The sequence below is a fragment of the Carettochelys insculpta genome, chromosome 3 (genome assembly GCF_033958435.1).
Source record: "Carettochelys insculpta isolate YL-2023 chromosome 3, ASM3395843v1, whole genome shotgun sequence".
NCBI lineage: Eukaryota > Metazoa > Chordata > Testudines > Carettochelyidae > Carettochelys > Carettochelys insculpta.
This window is the reverse complement of record NC_134139.1, coordinates 109467805-109488503: the sequence shown is the minus strand read 5'-3', so window position 1 is coordinate 109488503 and position 20699 is coordinate 109467805. Positions and strand designations below refer to the sequence as shown.

Sequence of the window (20699 nt, the reverse complement as noted above, 5' to 3'; positions counted from 1 at the left end):
GTTATTTATATCAAAATTGCTACTTACGGTTAACATTTGCCTATGCTAGCTGCGAAGTGGTGATGTACACAAACTGCAATTGGACCTCAGCACATTAAATTGCAAAACTATTTTAAAGGCTAGTCAATTTCTCTTGTAGGAGGATTAAGATACGTATGAATTTACAAGAATACAATGTATTATGCACACTGACAGCTGCACCCCTAGCTGTAAGAAATTTTACAGATAAAGCACAAATTTAAAAAAAAAAAAAAAAGGTATTTTATTATATCCAGGCTTTACATTGGCTACTCACCAAAATAATCATCTCAGTAAAACATTCCATCAGTAAGTGAAATCCTTTAAGGATTTACGGCCAAATTGTATTCTCCTATGGGAATAACCATGGAAGAGCTGGGACAAAAGAGGCAGAAGATAGGTGAGGAAACTCCATGAAATTAACCTTGTGGGACTACTCCTTGGTGGGAGTTTTTAGGAAGACTTGGAAGTCTGTGGGCCCCAGGATCCTTTCTAGAAATGGGAAGCAATCCCTGAAAGAGTCTTCCCCTATGCACTATTCTGTTTCCAAGCTGTCACACTGAGCATATATCTAGTGCTGGTGTAAACACCACAGCCTGGAGGTATGTAGCTATTAAGTTAATTTTATGTCAGCTAGTACTGATTTAAACATATCTGATGGATTATCTAGATCTTCAGAGGACATGGCCAAATCAAGCAGCTCTCCCTGCTAACTTTCTTAGACTTAAGTAGTTGTGATACCACACAGCTTCTGTAGGGAGAGAAAGTTGTAAACAATATCAAAGAGCCTCCTATTAGGCTCCACCTCATCAAATGGCATTCAGCTTTTAAAGTGCTTTATTTAAAAAAAAGAAAAAAAGGGGGGGAGTAAAACAATTGAGCAGCAAATTAAAATAGAAACAGTTTTCCTTTAATGTCAGTCTACATTTCTAGGTTCCTGTAGAATTATAAATCTATACATACTTTGCTTGCATGATTTGCAAGACTCTGGTATATAAAGGGGAGACTGATGCTTGCTCAACCACAATTTTAGAGCCAGTCTTGCAGTTGACTTAGTATGAGTTCTACCGTGGCATAGAATACAGAATCTGGGCTCCACCTGTTTTTCAGAGTGGTTATTTATGTAGCCACTTAACTAATTCTTTTATACACGTGTACCCTAGAAGATTAATCTTAATCAGCACATCCTGTTCTTGCTTTTATTCTTTTCGCACATACACTGTAGTAAAAAACAAATACCGAAATCTTAATTACTGACCCATGTTTAAACCAGGAGGCATTCACTGTAATTCTAAAAAAACTTTTCTGCTTTTTGGGGGGCACAATTTAGAGACTAAAATGTTGCTTTGAAGATCAACAGCAATTTGAGAAGGTGGTGGGTGGTGTTTTTAAACATACAGTGTAGATTACTGTCTTAAATACATGGAGTTCTGTCAACCTGGTAACTACAGCTCCTTACTACCATAAATTAAAGAAAGCAGCCCTAATTCTCAAGTGCTTTCCTTCTCGGGGTGGGAGGGGAGAACAGCTATTACAAATACCCTACTTTGAAAATCCTCCAGTATTACAACTTCCCTCTAACAACCAGGCTGAAAGTCATGAAGCCGCACCAGCCAACAGATTTTACCAGCCTATGGAATCATGAACAGGCTTTCTAGGTAGGAGCTGTAAAATTCTCATATGAAGATTCTACAGCAGTGGTTCTCAAACAGTGGGTTGGAACCCCAAAGGAGGTTGCAACAGTCCTGTTTTAATGGGGTCCACAGGACTGAATTTGACTTCCTGGAGCACAAGGTTTGAATCTTGAGCCCTGCCACCTGGGGCTGAAGCAAAAGTGCTTCCACACTGGATTCTGGGCCTCAGGTAACAAGCTTCCTGCCTGGGGCTGAAGACCGTGGGCTTTGGACCCTTGACCAGGGCAGCAGGACTGGGGAAGGTTCAGGCCCTGCTCCTGGGGTCAGAGTAATTTCTGACAGAAGAGGATTGCAATGCAATGAAGTTTAAGAACCCTTGAACCCCTTTTACAGTTCATGTAGTTTCATGAATGCACAATACTTGGTCTACAATGGTGCAAACAGAACTGTGTGATTTCTGGAATCTTATAAATGATTTACATTCATAAAAATTAAAAATGTTTTTCCCCCCCTCAAGCAATAAATGTGAAACATTTAATACAGGTATGATTCTCCCTCTCTGAAGAGCAAATGAGGAATAAATTCAGTCTTTAATATTCTTGGAATTAAAAAAAAAAAAAAAACTAACTAACCATAGTCAGTCTTATTCCCTCTATTTTCCATAGTTAGGATGTTGTAGGGTGAGTAATGGAAATATGCAAAGTATTTCTTATTCTAAAAATCGAACAGCTGATTACTCTTTACATCTGTGGTGTACTTTACACCAGAGAATTTGATGTGCATCATAAAACTAAAGTTCAAAGCAAACCAAGGTGTGTAAAATATTTATATATTAACCTACCTTTGAAAAAAACTCATTAACTAAATTATCAACGAGTCTGATAAAGCTGTGACCAGTCTGCTAGCTGCATTTCATTGTACACGGTATCAGTGTTAAAAACTGGTGTTTTGACTGTTACTGAGGTGTTGTTTTAAAGTCCAATGAGAAATGGTCAATAGTTTCCAAACTGCTGAATAGGCATCATGTCTTCTGACACAGTGTTGTCTCTAGTGCTAAACTAGTACTGCTTCTGTGACTTCTATGCCACATTATACAATGTAAATAAGCATGCTGAAGAGTAAGTCATGGATATCACAAAGGATTGCTTCCTACAATTTCCACTGAAATAAATTGTGTCTATTGGTCAAAGACAGGCTCCATCAGAGCACCAAGACAACAGAACACTTTCTTTGCCCACCGTAAGGAAGCTTGGGGAGCTCACCTATCACTCACACAGTACTTAGAATGGCACTAGTAACCAGCTTACTTTCAGGCTGCTTGTGACCAATCAGTCTACCGGCTGAATGCCTCACTCCATCTTGTCAGTAGAGTTGCACACGCCACACAATGCACAGCATCCAGCAGTAGCTGGATTGGGATATTTTTCCTTGCTGAGATCCAGCATTAACAGGAGACATCTCCCATTCTCCTTTGATCCCCCAGATGCACAGTCCAGCCTTTGTCCTGCTCTAGCAACAGTATACCTTCCCCTGTTTTCATCCAGATGCTTGGCAGGATCACCAAGAATAATAAGTAGCATAGGAACTCCATAAATGCCCATAGGTTGGTCTGGAAGAAAGTCCTAGCTTATATCTTGTTTAAAAAATCCTCTGTTTCTAAAAAAAATCCATGGAATTCTTTTGACTATCAAATACTGAGGTCAGCACATTGCCCACAGTGATCTACAAAGCCCAGAGTAACCATGGAGAAGCACCTATTTTGATTTATGCACTCAGGCTACGCAAGCGTACATAGGATGCAGATGTTTCCCACCTAGGCCCAACAAACATTCAGGAAGTCCATGCCACTGACCAGCCATAATGCCCTGTGCAGTAAGATACACTTTACGGCCAGTGGAGCCATCCACCCACACAAGGCCTGAAGGAGTTATGGCAGCTAGCGAGGCCATATAACTCTCCAGACTGCACCTGGACGAGTGGCCAGGGAGCAGGGAAATAACTAGATCTGAAGCTCTGCTGGATGGGAAGAGGTGGGGTCTCTACAAAGCTCAGGGACAGAAAACAGAAAGGGAGTGACGGGAGTTAGTGTGTGGTCACTGGAGGACTACAGACTGTTGGGTGTTTGGGAGACTAGCTAGGTAGCCTACATTAAACTACCTGGGAGGAGGGAGTTTGGGCTAGCAAATTCTAAGAGGGAGCAATCCAGGAAAGTAGGAAAAGCTCAGGGGCAAAGGAACAATATATGGGATAAGGCAGACCTTGTATTCTGATGAGAAGGTTCCTGAGCTGGAACCTGGAACGCCATGGTGGACTCAAGTTCCTCTACTAGCCAGTGAGGAAGCAGCATAGATCAAAGAGTGGACAGCCTGAATAGCTTGCCTTGAAAGACTGACACACTGGAAGGGGAAAACCATAGTGATATGGCCAGAGGGTTAAATCATGAACAGGAAGCCACAGCTCCAGGAGCAAGAGGGGCTTCAGCATAAGACAGGTGGAGAGATTGCCGGAGGAGGGCACAGCACTTGGAAAAAGCTAACCTCCAGAGAGCCTAGGAGCACATGCATCCTTCACGGTGAGTGGAATCGGTGACTTAGCCTTACATACCTTGATAGTGATCACCCACAGCACTGTGGGTTTTTTAGTGCCACACGGTTATTGGTCAGGCAATAGTCAATATGGGGGTGCATGCTTCCATATGGCTGTTGCCTCCCACTTTTCCACTGTCAGGACAGCCAGCTTATTGTTCCTGTACAGCAGAGCTGGGTGTGGCACACAACTAGAGCAAAGCTTTTCCACATCTGGGAATTCTGGGTCCACTGTGCATTGTCCTAGGCTTACGTCAAAGTCAAGTTTCAGCAAATGGTGCTTACATGAATAGATGAAACAAACTATTCCACCACATACCGTTCTCTGAAAACCCGAGCCATTGAACCTGCTGTATTCTGTGTTCACTCATCCTCTGCTGATGGAGCTTTTCACCTTTGTAAGTACAACAGAATTGTGTGCCCAGTACTTAAAATATAGAAGAGCAATGTACTGCATCCATGTTTGCAGCAGAGTTCAAAAGTTTGTCACTAGAGCAGTAGAATATGGGATGGAACAAGAGGGAGTTATGGGAATGACTTCAAGTGCACACAATTGCCTAAGCATTTGCACCAATACAAGTGGACAATGTGAAATCACTCTACTGAAATAGCATAGTATCACCAGCAAAGCTAACAGAACTTTTGCTAGTGATACTGTCTACTGTAGACAAGGTCTCAAAAGCACTCAGCAGTGCTATTATATAAATAAATTTGTGGAAATAATTCAGTATCATCCACTTCTTCCCAACATCTCTATCGTCAATGGAATGGGAAAATCTCACCCAAGCCTACAACCAAGCACTTTAAAAGCAGTCTTTCTAATGACATGTAGTGAAGGACACTTACAATGAATCTAGTACTGTGACAATTAAGCTATCACCAAACTTCTACCATGTGCTGACAATTGCAAAGAGATGATTCTCAGCCAATCCTGTCAATATTAATGAATTTAAGAATTTACTAAATCCCAAGCGATACATAAACAAACAAACAATCTTTCAAGATCCCTGTGAAGTATTTACATATAGGACAAGGAGCAATGGGCTTAAACAGCAGAAAGGGAGGTTTCAATATGACATTAGGAAAAACTTCCTAACTGTCAGGGTGGTTAAGCATTGGAATAAGTTACCTAGGGAGGTTGTGCAATCTCCCTCACTGAAGATACTGAAGAGCAAGTTAGACAGACACCAATCGGGGATGATCTAGATGGTGTTTGGTCCTGCCAAGAGGGCAGGGAACTGGACTCAATGACCTCTTGAGGTCCCTTCCAGTTCTAGTGTTCTATGATTCTATGTCCTATTTTTAAATGAGATGTTGAGCCAGAAAGACTGAGTTGCCCAGGGCAAGGAGTAAAGATTATATCAGAGTGCTAAGACACAGGAGCAAGGAAAAAGTGTTCTGAATGCTGGTAGGCCAGAGAAATTGTGTCCTAACATTCAACTAAAAGAAAAAACAACATCTATCTTCCCATAATTTGGAGTTAAAAACACATAGCAAGATGGTAAATGTGATTTTTGTTTTCTGTTAAAGGATGCAGCAATATAAAAGTAATTCCTTCTCATGCCCAAGCTGTTTTGAATAAACTTCCTGAACATAATAGAAACAGTCACAATCCACTTCCCCACAAAGATGAAGTATAATTGCCTTCTTTATTCCAAACACTTTTGCCTTCTAAAATATTCACTGTCGCTATCCAGGATGAAAATTCTATTCTGTAATCGGTATTTTTATTTATTCTTACAGCATTTCACCATTGTGAAAGTAAATTATCTTGTATCCATTTTGAAAATTCAGTGATGCAGAACAGCCAGTGTTGAACCTGACATAGCATTGGTAGCAATGCAAAGGTCCTCTGATGATCTCTCTCCAGTAGTTTAAAAAAATCTTGACATTTTCATTTCCCATTAAATCCACATTTCTAAAAAATCACTGGACAAACTACACCCCAGAGATCATATTGTGATTGTGTATCTGGAAAATTCATTAAACAGGAAGCCTATATAGAAGACTAACAAAAGTGACGTGCAAATCAAAAAAGTCAATGATTATACAAGAGCAAAGTTGAATAGAATACATCAGTGATGGTAACGCTTAGCATTACTATTTACAATTTGTACTACAGTAGAGTCTGTACCAGGGCAACCACTGATCTAGGTATTGACTTATGCTCAGAGTCAGTCCCTGTGCTGAAGGGCTTAAGAGTTTGAGGATGCCCAAAAATAAAGTTCCCATTTTACAGATGGGGAACTAAAAAGACTAAGATAAAATATTTGAAAGACTCAAGAGCCTGTAACTGAATGTAGCTCTGCAGAGTCCCAGGCCAGTGTCCTGATTGCAAGGCTATCCTGCCTTCCTTCATTCCACCCATCTCAGCGGAAACATCCTTTTTTAGAAATGGTATTCAAAACTGGTTTTGGAATTGCAAGCTATCACTTTAAAAGTGCTTGGCAGGGGGAGGATTTTCCCAGGCCCATTTGTGGCTCTACAGTAAAGTGTGTAATCTAGCAAGACTCTAGCAGCACCAAATTTAGAACAAGTGGGAAGAGTTGTACCTCTCTGCCTTATGGCAGTGTTTCCCAAAGCATGGTATGTGTACCACTGGTGGTACTCGAAAGGATTTCCAAGGGGTACACCATAGAGAATAAATTACTTAAAAAAAAAACAAAAAAACAGGCGATAAGGAGATAAGCACATTGGGAGAGTGGGTACGCCAATAAGGTCGAGGTCCTGAAAGGGGTATATGACTGTTTTAAGTTCGGGAAACACTGCTTTAGGGCAATAGTTTGCAACCCGTGGATCATGACCCCCCCTTGAGGGCCACAGCTCCAGAGTCACACGTGGCTCTTTAAAGATCCACTTGCAGCTCCGAGCACCAGTGCCACTGTCTCCTCTTGCGTCTCTGGAGGCTGCTGCTTCTTAAATGGAATTTAGTTTTTTTTGTTTAAGTGGCAACAGCCTCTGGAGCCACTGAGCAGTCAGCTGCAGCAGGGAGCCCTACAGAAGTCAGCCAGAACGGCAGAGGGCCCCACAAGAAAGCCAGCAGAGCAGGGAGCTGCCCATCCTGCATACAGGGAAGTTTGCTGGAGAGCTGGTGTGGGAGGGGCAGCTGAACCTGCCAGAGCTACTCAGAGAAGGAGGTGGCAGCACACGGTGGGCAGCAGCCATGAAGGAGAGCTACACTTGTGATATGAGGCAGGTTAAATCTGGAGATGTGGGGGCAGGTTTGGGTCTGATAAGGGTTAAGCGTGTGGATGGACAGGGGTAGGACTGATACAGCTTATGAGGCTTAACTTGGGGGTCACAACAAGGGTTACTTGTGCTAGTCTGCATTCTAAGACTAGAAGTAATGTTACATTGCAACCTTCCTGCTAGAGTATTTGATATTTTCATCTAACTCACGTCGTACAGACAGAAACACCTCTGGCACTATCACTGGCTAAGACTCTTTCTTCTCTGAGTACAGGCCAGGCACCTGGTCACTGAGACCTATGGGCTGTGAAAACTGGTGGTGGAGGGTGACTAGCTTGGTAACATGGTTTTTCTCCCTGGTACTCAATGGAATCCAGTCTCTAAGTTCCAAAGGTTTGAGCTCAATGGGTTTTGTATCAGGAGAGGACAGGGGAAACAGAGGTACTCCACTGTACAGCCTGCCTCTTCATTGAGAATGGATATCAAACACCTACATTTATCCTTCTCTGCCAGAAATATACACTGGGAAATGATGGATTAAATGTGTTTCACAGAACAAACTAGGTTTTGCTGAGCTTTTTAAATCTAGATTCTTCTAAAATATTTATTTCCGTTTTCAGTGTTTTGTTTTGTTTTGCACTCACACTAATAATCCCGGCGTAAAGATTCCTGGGCAGAGACAGGCTCATTTAAAAAGAGCACTCACACACCCTGTCATCCTGTTCAAAATCTTACAATAGTGGAATTGCTCCTTCCTCAATCAAGTTCATTAAACAGAATAGTCTAGAGTGACAATCAGCCATGTACAAACTGTCTCTGTAGCAGAATTACTGTAATTATGGGCTCAGCTCAGCCTGTAGTATTCTGATTCATAAAAAAAGCAAAGGTACGCATTTAGTAACTCAGTGCAAACATTAATTATAGACAAGGGTATTCAAGTTACAAATGTTTCTGGGGCACCTATAAATAGCTTTTTGAAAGCCTTACAGTTTTCAGCATCAACTTGTCTAGTCACAGCTCATTTTGTTAAGGCATGATACAAAGGACAGAATATTGGCAGTGACAATACTTCAGCAGTTTTTGCAAATTCTTATGGAGTGCAATGCCAGCAGATTGACAGTGGCATTCGGACTCATTTTAAAACAGGGATTGCAAGTGTAACTATTCTGCTCCGCAAAAAGACTTCTAGGTATATTAAGTTTCACTCCAATAAATTTGCCATGAACCATACATAATTTTCTGAACTTTAATATTTGCTCTAATGTACAAACCAGGCTTCTGCACCGTTCCTCTTTTTAAAATGTGTTACTTACACTCTGTTGTTGAATAAAATCTAACTTAATAGTGCACCTTATATTGTACTCATCTCTAATTATGATTCGGTATTTACTAATAAGTAAAAACAGACCTTTTAAATGTGGCCTGTAAGAAGACCCTACATTCCACATCCAACCCAGACAAAATGAAAAAGGGCATAACATCTTGGTTTTTGCATATCCTAATCAAGACCCCATGAATGTTTTAGCCCTTCACCTCAGTTTGACGCCTATATAAAACTCCATTGACTACAATTGTTACGCCTCATTTACATCTGCAGGGGCCTGATCCAAAGTCCACTGAAGTGAATGGAATTCACATGGACTTCAGTGGGCTTTGGCTCTAGCTTTAAGTCAGGTGAAGCTCTCATAAGTGAAGGGAAAACAGAGCCACTCTTAAATTGAACAATTTTTAAGTAGTGCTCATGTCTGTCAGATTGAGACAAATTTGTAAGAGGAGCATCAAACTGGATGCAGTTTAAATGAGCAGGAAGGTTCAATAAAATATAGCATTTATCTACCTGCAGTAAAAAGGGTACATGAACATCTCCGCAAACATCATATGCAAGACTGCTATGATTAAGTGCAATTAGCCCTTATGTAATAGCTCTTTTGCTATGGGGAAAAAATTAGCATATGCAGAATGTGTTAAATGTTATGTGTAAACTACTGCAGAACGCCCCAAAGAGGCATAATGAAAGACTGGTTACAAGACTTTATACTACATGGTGAATGTAGGGGGAACCTCCAACATCTGGCAGAAGTTAGAACAACAGATGGTGAAAGAACTCAGTGTGGGTGGGAAGCCACCACCAATATAAATTGTACAAATACCTGATGGAGCTTCAATGTCTCATGCTGCATTTTACTGTGCTTGGAGGTTGAACAAGTCAGCGGCACCACTTTGGAGGCATTGCCTCTCTTTGCAGGGATAGGAGCTGACACACTGAGGGAAGGCCTGGATTCAAAATGACAATTGCATCTTTTTGAACTGTCTTGGTTTGGGATGTAAGCTATTTTCTATTCTAACTAGAGTGAGTAAATGTTTGGGCATGTTCCCAGAAGCTGGGAATGGGCGACAGGGGATCAGTTGAGGACTACCTGTTCGTTCCCTCTGCAGCATCTAGCAGTGGCCACTGTTGGAAGACAGGATACTAGGGTGGGTGAACCTTTGTTCTGACTCAGTTCTGACACCGTCAGAAACATTCTGCTGAAGAGAAAACCTGTCCCAGTCTCTATGTATGGGTTGCTATTCTGTCTGATCTGTCAATGCTAAAACTCCCATTTCTGGTGGGATGATACAAAAATCAAACGTGTCTTTCACCTTCTAGACTCAAGATGTTCCTACCTTCTGACTTGTTTCTAAGTAGTAAGTGAGCCTCTTTATAAGGCAATGCTTGTATAACAACACGTTGATTAAGTCTTCTGTGGTCCCCTTTAGTGATACTTCAGAGTGGATAAGAGCTTGTTCTAGCAATCCGCTAATACACTGCACCCTTAAGCTCAAGTGGTGGAAGTCTATATTTCTGTTGCTAACAGTCTTTGGTTCTATCAGTGCTGACAGAGATCTGCGATGAAGTTCATTCAAAGCCTAGATCCCAGACATTGTGTGGTCAAAGGAAAGCACCAAATCACATGGAAAGGACAGATAACAGAGTAAGGACTGAACAGTCCAACCCAAAGATCCTCCCACTTCCTCCATCCCACAAGAGAGGACAGAAGGGAAGCAATAATAGGAGGAGCAAGGGAGGGACCCATCCACAAAGATTCTCTTGATCTGTGGGAGCACTGGAAGTTTGAGAGCTGGTGGGGAATGGCAAAAAGAATGGGGTGTAACCCTGAACGGTATAAAGTTCCAGTTGTTGTTGTTGTTCTCTATTGGGAGCGGAGGAAGGCAGCGTCAGTATGAGTGGATGCAGCATGGATGCATCTGATGGCTGAGTGACATAAATTAGCTGAGGGCTTGGAGAGAGAGGGAAGCAGAGGGACACACAGGATGGAAGCTTTGCTCAGAGGAAAGAGAAGAAGAGGAAAAGGAAGAGTGGGAAATCATGGCAAGAATAAAAACTTAAAAAACGAGAGTTAAAATGGAAGAAAAAGGAGGGATAGCTACAATTTAAGCCCATTCCTACCAGCTAACCTATTTTAGGCTGGGCGCTCAAGAATGCAATACATAAAATGGTATTTACACATTTTTGTTCTTCTATGGCACCAGTGAGCACACAATTAGAGCTGCTGCATGCAGTAACTTGACTTTTTGCTCTGTCCCATTACCACCCTAGCCTTTGTATATGCTCCAGTTAGGCTTTGATCCTGGAAATAAATTATGTATTTTTAAGATAAGTAGTGTCACTCAATTCAGACTTTTCCTGTGTCTTAAGTTACATGTGTACATAAATATCTGCCAGATTGGGGTCTTTAATTTTAAGTTACTCAGAGCAGGGACCTCCTTATTCTTACTTGCCTCCAAGGCACCTCACACACATTGGCCCAATATGAACTATAAGTGACATATTTGGTAAAATAAATCAAAGTGAAAAGACACAAAGGCAACAGGGAGAAACTCTACAGTATGGCAGACAAAAGTTGCAGGAGTGGGCAAAATGAAGGAATGTGGACAGAGGATAGCTGTTAAAGAGGAGTCAGCCATCTCTGTTGTTTCTCTCAAAGGGTTTGAGACAAAACTGAACTAGTGTTAGAAACCTCAGACAGAGTCTACCAGTTGTTATGGCTACACAAATGTAGACTATCATAAAGCAATAATCCAGCAACCTTTGGAAGGTCCTGGCTGAAGAAAATACTGCTGCCTTGGCAAATGTTAAAGCAACAACCTAGAAGCCTATTCTAAATTACAGCCTCCTAAATCTCTATAGTCCTGTAAACCTATTCTAGAGGAGATAGCATGCTATGAATTTCATGTATTTCAAGGACCAGATAAGAACAGATTTATGTTTCATCCTTGATCTAAATTTTGTAAAGGAAGACTTCCTTTATGTCTGGAGAACAAAGCAAACTGGCTTGGGTTTTTGTTTTTTTTTTTTGCACATTGGTATTATCTCTGGAGCACAGTTACGTACTCCTTCAGTATTACCCATTTTGAAAGGAAGATTCTTTAGACCAGTGTTTCTTAAACATCTGAGACCACAGAACACCAAGCAATAATATTTTTAATGAAAATTTTCTTTAAAATAAATTGTTGTCTGACCAAAAACCACACAAAAACAAACAGCAACACATATAGCAAAAAACAAAATTAAGTAATTTAAATGAGGTAAGTTAATCAGCAAGTTAAGTGCAACTTGACACTGTGTATTTAGAAGGTTTACTGTATAGCAAGATGATATTCAATATCCACATGAGCATAAAAATCTGGCCCAAATGAGCAGTGAATAGGAGAAACCCATAAGTCTTTCAAAAGTTAACCCAATTTGTTTCATACCTGGGCATGACCACCAATCTTTGAATGAATGGTTTAGAAGTTAGGGTATATAATTATGTAAGTATAATTGATTGTTCAGGCCCTACCAAATTCACAGCCATTCACATGTCAGATCTGAAATCTGGTCTGGTATACTTTTGCCCTATACTACACAGATTTCAGGGGGGAAACCAGTTTCTCAAATCAGGACGTCCTGGCCTCTGGGGAAGTGGGTTTGCAAGTGATTTAAAGTGATTGCAAGGTTTTAAAGTGATTGCAGTATTGCCATCCTTACTTTTGTGCTGCCTTCAGAGCCCGGTGGCCAGAGAGCAGCAGCTACTGACTAAAGAGCCAGCTCTGCAGGCAGCGGTACAGAAACAAGGGTGGCAATACTGCATGCACTGATGCTGGCAGCAGATCTGCCTTCAGAGCTAGGCCCTCAACTAGCAGCTGACACACTCAGCTGCCCAGCTCTGAAGGCAGCACTGCTACCAACAGCATCACAGAAGCAAGGAGAGCAATATGGCCACCCTCCCTACAATAATTTCACTTCCTCCCCCCTAGTACTCCTTTTTGAATCAGGACTCCTACCATTACAAACACAATTAAACTTTACGGCTGTGTCTACACTACAAAAATAACTTGGAAGTTGCTTACTTCAAAGTAAGCAATTTCAAAGCAGAGCATCTATACACACCCTACTTCGAAGTTAAACTTTGAAGGAGGGCACTACTTCATTCCCGGGAATGGAGTAAGGACTTCAAAGTAAGGGAAAATGTGTGTAGACTCTCTGCTGGCTACTTCGATGTAGTGCTTAACTTCGAAATTAGTTCCTAGTGTAGACGCACCTTACATATAAATGGCTGAAATTATGAAAGTTATTTTTAAAATCCCTGGACTCTGAATTTGTTAGGGCCTGTTCCTAATTATCTAAATTTAAAACCCTACATTGCTAATGCTATGTGATTAACATGTGAAAGTGATTCCTGGTGTGTGCACTTAATACTTGGTATCATAAATGACAAATGTCACCCCTCTGCCGGCTAACATATGGCCATAGAGGAAGTAAGTAGCAGGGGTGACTGGTGCCCATCAGGGCAAAGGATGCAGGGGAGGCCATCCAGAGAGGCAGGAAGTGGGTTTGTGGCAGCACCCCATTTGGAAATTAATATTTGGGGAGGACAGAAGCCTGGTGCACCTCCCAAATGACCTATGGTAAATGGAATACACACATACTTTGTAGCTGGTATTTTACATAGGTGTGCATGTCACTCAAAGTCCTCAATGAACAGTAAGCAGCATGACTAATCATTGATTTAGGGTTATCAGATTTGACCTTTCAAAAAAGAGGACACAGCTGAGAGGAAGTGTAGCTACCCACTCACCTTGTATTAATATATTACACACACACACACACACACTCTATAGCACATTAATACAACGTGAGTTGGTGGATACTGATTCAGATATACTCCCTCTTTTTTTATATGGTACCCCTAATTGATTGGAGAATATAATATAATCCTGTTGGTATCGATATGACTAGACTTTAATGTTCGTATGGCTTTGTTGAGGTCCTCTGGAGACAGATGTTCCAGGAGGGCAAGCTACCATTATTCTGATCTGCACTGAGCAGTTCTTATACCAGGGTATTTTAAAAGCAGGAGTTGTGACTAAAATCTAGGGGAATGTGGAATGAAAATGGTGTACAACTTCACAAAACTGAAGTTATTAGTAGCCTGGGTAAACACTTCATTTTGGGAGCATTAGTTTAAGTACTTTGTATGATAGGAAACACTAAATTCTAAAACAAATCCCAACTATATTTATAAAATAAACAAACTTTGGGAAAAGTGGCAGGTGGCTAACCTGTGCTCCAAAGACTTCTTATGCATGTAGAAATAATGTACTTCTGCTAAGGACTGGATTATCCACTTGGAAGAAAACCCAACAAAACCCATTCATGGGGGCGGATAAATGAGAGAGAGTCATCAAGAACTCAAGAGCATGTTCCACTTGTTTCCACTGTCCTTGAGACGCCTGGTTGGGAGTTAGGTTCCAGGGATAGAGAGATACAAAGCACTAGGGAATGACTACTCGCATAAAGTGCCCCCAACTTGACACCTGTTACTTGTGGATTTCTCCATGCAAGATCATTCTGATGGCATCAGCATTATTTTATGAATCCTCTCATGCAAGAGAGTATTCAGAGGTCACTGCAAATTAGTGGGGACCCCATGGGAGTGCTCGTTCTGAGACACCTGCTTTGCCATAGGGAAGGAGTTCCCAAGCAACAGATCAAAGGCCCTGGGCCTTTGTGCATTTGAAACAACTGCAAGTATAAGGCACCATGCTTCTAGCAGAGCATCCCCTTTCAAAAGTTCTCTCCACAGAGTGGGATAATGTGTTTCATCCTGTCCTTCCTCTGGCATGCTGAGAGAGAGCACCAAACTTACAAAAAATATCATTACAAATACAAAAGAAATGAGTATCCCTCCCAACATGGTGGTAGGGATTTACTATTTTCTCCATTTCAGACCCAGCTCTATATAGGGTAGTGCTTTCGGTGCTCTTTCTGCTTTCGCTAGTTCCAGCATCCTTAGCCGCATTCCCAAGTAGGAATACGATTGCATTACCATGTCCATCTCCATGTTTATATAAAAGTGTGTCCGCCTTGCCGTGTCCTTGTGTTTATACACCTCAATGTAGTTGGAATGAAAGCAAAGGAGCAGATGGGAAAGGGGTGTTGGGAATCTCTTGTCATTAATTTATGAAAACCAATGGATTTGATATAACAACACCACTGCCTAAGCAATCTCAAAGTTAAACAGCATTGGTGATTCTAAATAAAATGTGCTGATAGTCTAAGGGCTGATTTACACTACCACGGAAGATCAGTCCACTCAGGGTTGATCTTCTGGGGTTTGATTTCACGCCTGTGTGAAATCAAGCTCTCAGGGGTCACAGCCAACCCCTGTACTCCTCACGAGATGTGAGAAGTAAGGAAGGTCGGCAGAAGAAACTCTCCCGACGACCCTCCCCTGTTAAGCCAGACAAGTTAGCCGAGCGTAAATACGTCGATTTTAGCTACGCACTTGGCATAGCTCAAATTGAGTATCTGCAGTCAACTTCTATATCTAGTGTAGATATAGCCTAAGTCCCAATTTTCTAATGGGAAAAATTAGCAACTACAGTGAAAAAGGGGGATGATCTTGCAGTTAAAGCACTAAAGAAAAAGTTGAGATTTGACGTCAATTCCTGGCTCCGCCACAGCCTCCCTATGCAATCCTGGGCAAGTTGTTTCACATCTCCTCAGTTATCTATAAAACCAGAATCCTAGTACATCCCTCCTCACACTCTTTAATGTTCCTTGTTTATTTAGCTTGGAATCTCTTTAAGGCAGATACTTGTATTTATACATAGTAAAAGAGTGCCAACCTCAATGGGGCCCTCTCCTCAATAGTGTCCAAATATTATAAATCTCATTACCATACCTGGCATTTTTGTTGACAGTCTCAGCAAAGAAATCATAAGTGACCACAATGAAGCACGGAGTCACTATTCCTCTCATTCTCATTTTTGTGGGAGCTGTTTGAAGTTTGTGGTTTGAAGTTTGCAGTGCAACCTGTGCTAAACCTACTCTGTACCATGTCTTCAGTTTGCATGTCAATCAGCCACCTTTACCATGCACCAATTTTATTTTTAGGGCAAAAAGGGGAGAATACTAACAGAAACATTTTCTCTTTACCAGCACCATCCTTTCATTTACCACACACAGATCAGAGCCATGCAATAATAAAGGCTCCAAGAAAGTCTGTACAGGGGTTAAGTTGAAGGGCGATTCCCCACCAATACCAATGGAACCTGGATGTGCGAAGTACTCCTTAGACTCAGAGAAACACAGCTACTGCTGTTTTTTGTGTAAGTACTGTAATGCACATATAGGTGTTGCTGCTCACAAGCAGACTCAAAGTTGGGACCTATGGAACTTAGTGCAGGCACCTCTACAGCTTGAGCTAAAGGCCAGCTGGCTCTCAGCTTAGGCTGCAGAAGACACAGTCTCTCTGTGAAGTGGTCTCAGTACCACTCCATGGGACAGTTAACCACACCTAGGTGTGTGGCTTACACAAGTACAAGCATTACAGCAGCATTCATTAGGCAAGCAAGTTTTCAATCCTATGTCTTTAGCTGCAGTGAATGCTTCCGATTCCCAGTACACAGACTGAAGCAGGAAACAATTCACCCAGTACCGAGGTCATCAGAAAAAAAAATATCAGTAGGAGGAAAGAGAGAGAGAGAGAACAAAGTACACAGAGCCTATTTGCATCTCAGTAATGAATGGACTACATGTTCCTCTCTCTCCCTCTAAATAACCCCATGTATAATCCGTGAGGAGCTATTTTGTTAGTGTCAAACTTTTTCTTATAAAGTGCCGTAAAACAGATCTACAAGCATCGACTGTGCACAACCGTTGTCTCACTTTCTCCACCACACCCCCCTCCTACATCCAGAAAAACAAGGATCTGGTAAACCCCAACGACGGGTGGAGGGTAGGTTTTATTTTTTTACTGCCTGACGTTCATTACAGATTGTGTTTACCAGTTAAGACTGTTCATCTTGATGGCAGAAAGTATTTACCCCCGCTGTACACTGAAAGCATGAAAGACTCCCAGCCTCTAGGCAGCTCAGGTGCTGTCTCTGCAAATGCACCTGTTCCAGACTCTAATAATTCTCCAAACTATGCCCTGCATCTCACTGCAGAAAGCAATTCCAGACGTTTTCCAAACTCTGCTCTTCTGAGATGCAGCCCACAGCCTGCACCCCGGAGCGTTTGCACTAAACCCCTGGAGCAGGAGTCCTGCCTCCACAGGTTGCACTGCAGCAGCAGCGTCTGCACTCAGCTCTAACGAACTCTCTTTGCATTAGTGTTCTCCCTGAGCAGGTGAAGTTACCTTTACATTGCACCTTACCTGGACGGGGACGTTTCTTCGCTCTCCTTTGCATCCGTCCTGGCCACGGCATTGTTGCCGCTGGGGTGATACGCTGTTAAAACGACTCCCGAGGAAGCAGACAGCCAGTTCATTGTGCGAACTGCAGCATAATTTGCCAAAATACTACGGCAAAGAAGGGTAACGAAGTTCCTGCCAGCGCCTCGCTTGGCAACTCAGCTTATTAGCATCCCCCAGCTCCTCCTCTGAAGATCGGCGTTTGCACCAAAGAGAAGGAAAGAGGGGAGGAGCTATTTATGTGAAATACTTCCTGTCTCTTGCATTGTAAAACAAGATTTCTTGCTTCTGCTCTGTTTTATTATTCTTATTTAGCTACTCAAACATCTAACTAGATACATTCTATTAGTGAGCACAACTAGAGAAAGAAACTACTCACTAGACAATACTAGGTTCCAGGAAGAAGGTAGTTTTGTTGTTCAATTCCTGTTTCCAGAGGATGATTTTTTCTGGTCACTGCAGCATGAGTTCCAAGCAACTTTCCTTAACCCCTTGATAACAGGATTCAAGACTTCCTGCATGCATACAGCTAATGAAGATGCACAAGCACAGTGCAGCTCAGAAGAGCTAATGTGCCCAGATTCATACAGCTGTCCAGTTTAGACTGTATTCAGTAATGATTACTCTGCTTATTTGTCCAAAATACAGCTGATCCTATTTTCCAGTTTGAGCCATGAAGAAACATACAGGCTGCCTATCAAACCAGTTTTGCTCCTCCAGCCCTAAATAAGCATTGAGCATATACAATGCAAAAACTATAATATATTATTTTATATGATAGTAAGTCAGTGCGGGTCTGGGTCCCATTATGGTAGGTACAGTGGAAATTCCTAAACTGACCCGAATCCTACACATTTTTTCTTGTACTCATGTGACAAGTCCCACTGACTTCAGTTTGACTATTTGCATGCGTAAAGTTATGTACACGCACAAGTTAGCAGGATCAGTGCTAACTTATGGCAGGACACAACTAATTATTATAACAGTGGGGAAACAGGAAGAAAGAGGAAGAAGGTAATAATAATAATTGTTGCCAAAGGATAACAATATTTGTAAATCAAAAGTTCTGAACCAGTTTATTTCAATAGAATACATAGATATAATTATATATCTCCACTAAGCTTTGACTTCAGATGGCTTTTAAAGGCCTTAACACCATATTACAGTTTAGAATTAAAGGGATACAGTCAACTGAAAAATCAACTACACTCTGCAAATGTACCACCTTTTTGTTAAAAGTTAAACCAAAAAGTGCTATAACTGGAAGAAGAAAAGAAAAACATATACTTCTCTAGTTATTCTATTGGCTTGTTTACACATCAGACAAGATATAGTGCACACTGTGTCACTGAATCACTACTGTATAAACAAATTCCCTTAATAGCATTTCCACGACTTTCTTAAATTAGAAAAAATTAGTTAATTGTCCAACAACACTTACTGGCAGTGGAAAGTAAGGGTAGGAGCTTTGTCCCCAGAGTGACTGAGAAGTCCCAGGGCTGATCCAACTTGCACCCAGCTGTCAACAGCTCCAAGGCAATGAGGACTAATTAGAAGAGCCAGAGGTGCACGACATCCATGGGCAGGTCTCTGGCTCCTAGAGACAAACCCTCTGTCTGGAGTGGTGGGCTGGGAAATACTATGGCCCCATCCCATCCACAAATTTTCAACACTCCAGATCTATGGGCCTTTCATCTGCTTTGTGTTGACATATCAGAAAGTCAATCAGAAACAAAGGTTCAGTCCCAGCACATTTAAAACTCTGATTTTCACAATCATGAGTCCCTTTCTGAATATGTACATAAGTATTTAGCATAATAGTTTGTCTTGCACCATAAACCTCTCTATCTAAGTTATGGTTCTGAGTACCATAAATGAACTTCTTGATTCTGCACATTGTAAGGTTAGACTGAATTTCCTTGTGCTTTTTAAAAAAAAAAAAAACAAGATCACACATAGAAATAAAAGTTTCTGTGTCTTGTCTGCGATCATGTATGGTTTAAATATCTAAGATCAGTGCACAAAGGAAGACATTTGCTAGCATGCAATATCTGGGATTCTATATTGACATTTATTTAAATGCTCAAATATTGAAATAAAGTGTATTGCAATGGTTAGTCCCTTAATTTTTTTTTCCTCTCTGATCTCCAAAATAGAGATCCAGTAATTTTGATCAGTGACCAGGGCTGGCAACAGACTTCGCTGCTTCCTTGAAAATATGTGTGTGGGAGGTGCTTGATCCTGGGCTCACAAAAAGGGTGGGGCCTTGGAGAGAAGAGGTTGAGCTAGGGGCAGCCAGCTTTCAGCATGGCCCTGACAGTGCTGCACATCCCCCTACTCAGCCCTCAGCATTGCCTGGACCATGCCAGGTGGGGCTCCTTCTGTGATTTAAAGGGCTTGGGACTCGGTTACTGCTGTGATAGTGGCAGTGGCAGCCTGGAGTCCAGGGCCCTTTTAAATCACCAGATCCCAAGGCAATTGCTCCCTTTCCTTTCCCCTGCCCCCTTGTCAGTGCCCCTGACTATGGCCACTCTAAAAGTGTTCCCTACTTGAGAACCAGACAAGGAAGAATGTATCCTCCAGTTTGCAAATTGGGCAAGAGACTACATAAGGTCAACATGTTCTTCAGAAAGAAAAGAGTTCTTGGTCAGCTCAAAATCTTGTCTCACTCACCAGCAGAAGCTGCTCCCATAAAATATATTATCTCACCCATCTCTCTCTAAATCTTGAGTCCAACATGGTGACAACAGCATTACACAGAATGTGTCCTTCAGTCACTCCTGAGCAAAGTTGCTCCTTATAGCCATTAATCTGTTAGAAGTAATGACTGAAATCCTGAGCCTGTTAAAGCCAAGGAGAGTTTTTTTGCCAGCGGGACCCAGATTTCACTCAATGCTTTCTCCCTTACATGCATGACTACAGAATGTCTGACTGCTGGGGAAGGGGTAATATACCTGTAGAACTGGGAGAAGCTGCCCAAGGAATTTCAGTCAGGCTTCTGTGGGCCAACAATTCTAAAGCTTCTTTCAGCTATGCAAACCTTTTTCAAAGCTGCCTGGTCGAGGTATTATTGCAGAATTTTTGCAGTGGGGGAGCAATTGCAATTCTGCCAGACCCTCATGTGGGCTTTGTAAGGTGCCTTCTCCCACTATGCATGTGTAAGGGCCAGCAAGCTGGTTTCTGACTGAATTATTTCCTGTATGTAAAAATGGCCGTTTTAAAATGAATTTTTCTGTGAAACTTCTCATTCTTTGTGACTCTACAACTGAAATTGTTATCAACATCGTAATAAATTAGTCTTAATCTTTTCCTGAGTAATGGGACTTTGGTATATAATTTCAGTGCATACTTCTGTGAAAAAGTAGAAGTGGAAGGACAAAACCAATCAATTCTGAACCCTTTAAAAGTGCTATTTTCATTCTTCAGTCAGTTCTGTATCATGCAGAACTGCACAGCATGCTGGGAAGAAAGCACTCCAGAGGAGATGGGGAGGGAAGCACGCAGTACTGCCCTACCTTACGCACTCCCATCGG

The 20699-nt window shown here is 41.7% G+C and overlaps 1 protein-coding gene across 2 annotated transcripts in view; it reads right to left on the bottom strand.

Annotated features, from left to right (window-relative positions):
• The window catches only part of ARHGAP18 (Rho GTPase activating protein 18), a 108693-nt gene extending 91299 nt beyond the window's left edge, over positions 1 to 17394 (bottom strand). For both annotated transcript variants that reach the window (XR_012645045.1, XM_074990587.1), the window contains exon 1: positions 17131 to 17394. Coding sequence is in view for 1 of the 2 variants with exons in the window: in XM_074990587.1 (XP_074846688.1) it covers positions 17131 to 17243 (113 nt within the window). In the remaining variant the exon portion in view is untranslated. The remainder of the gene's footprint in view (positions 1 to 17130) is intronic.
• Between the last annotated feature and the right edge of the window lie 3305 nt (positions 17395 to 20699).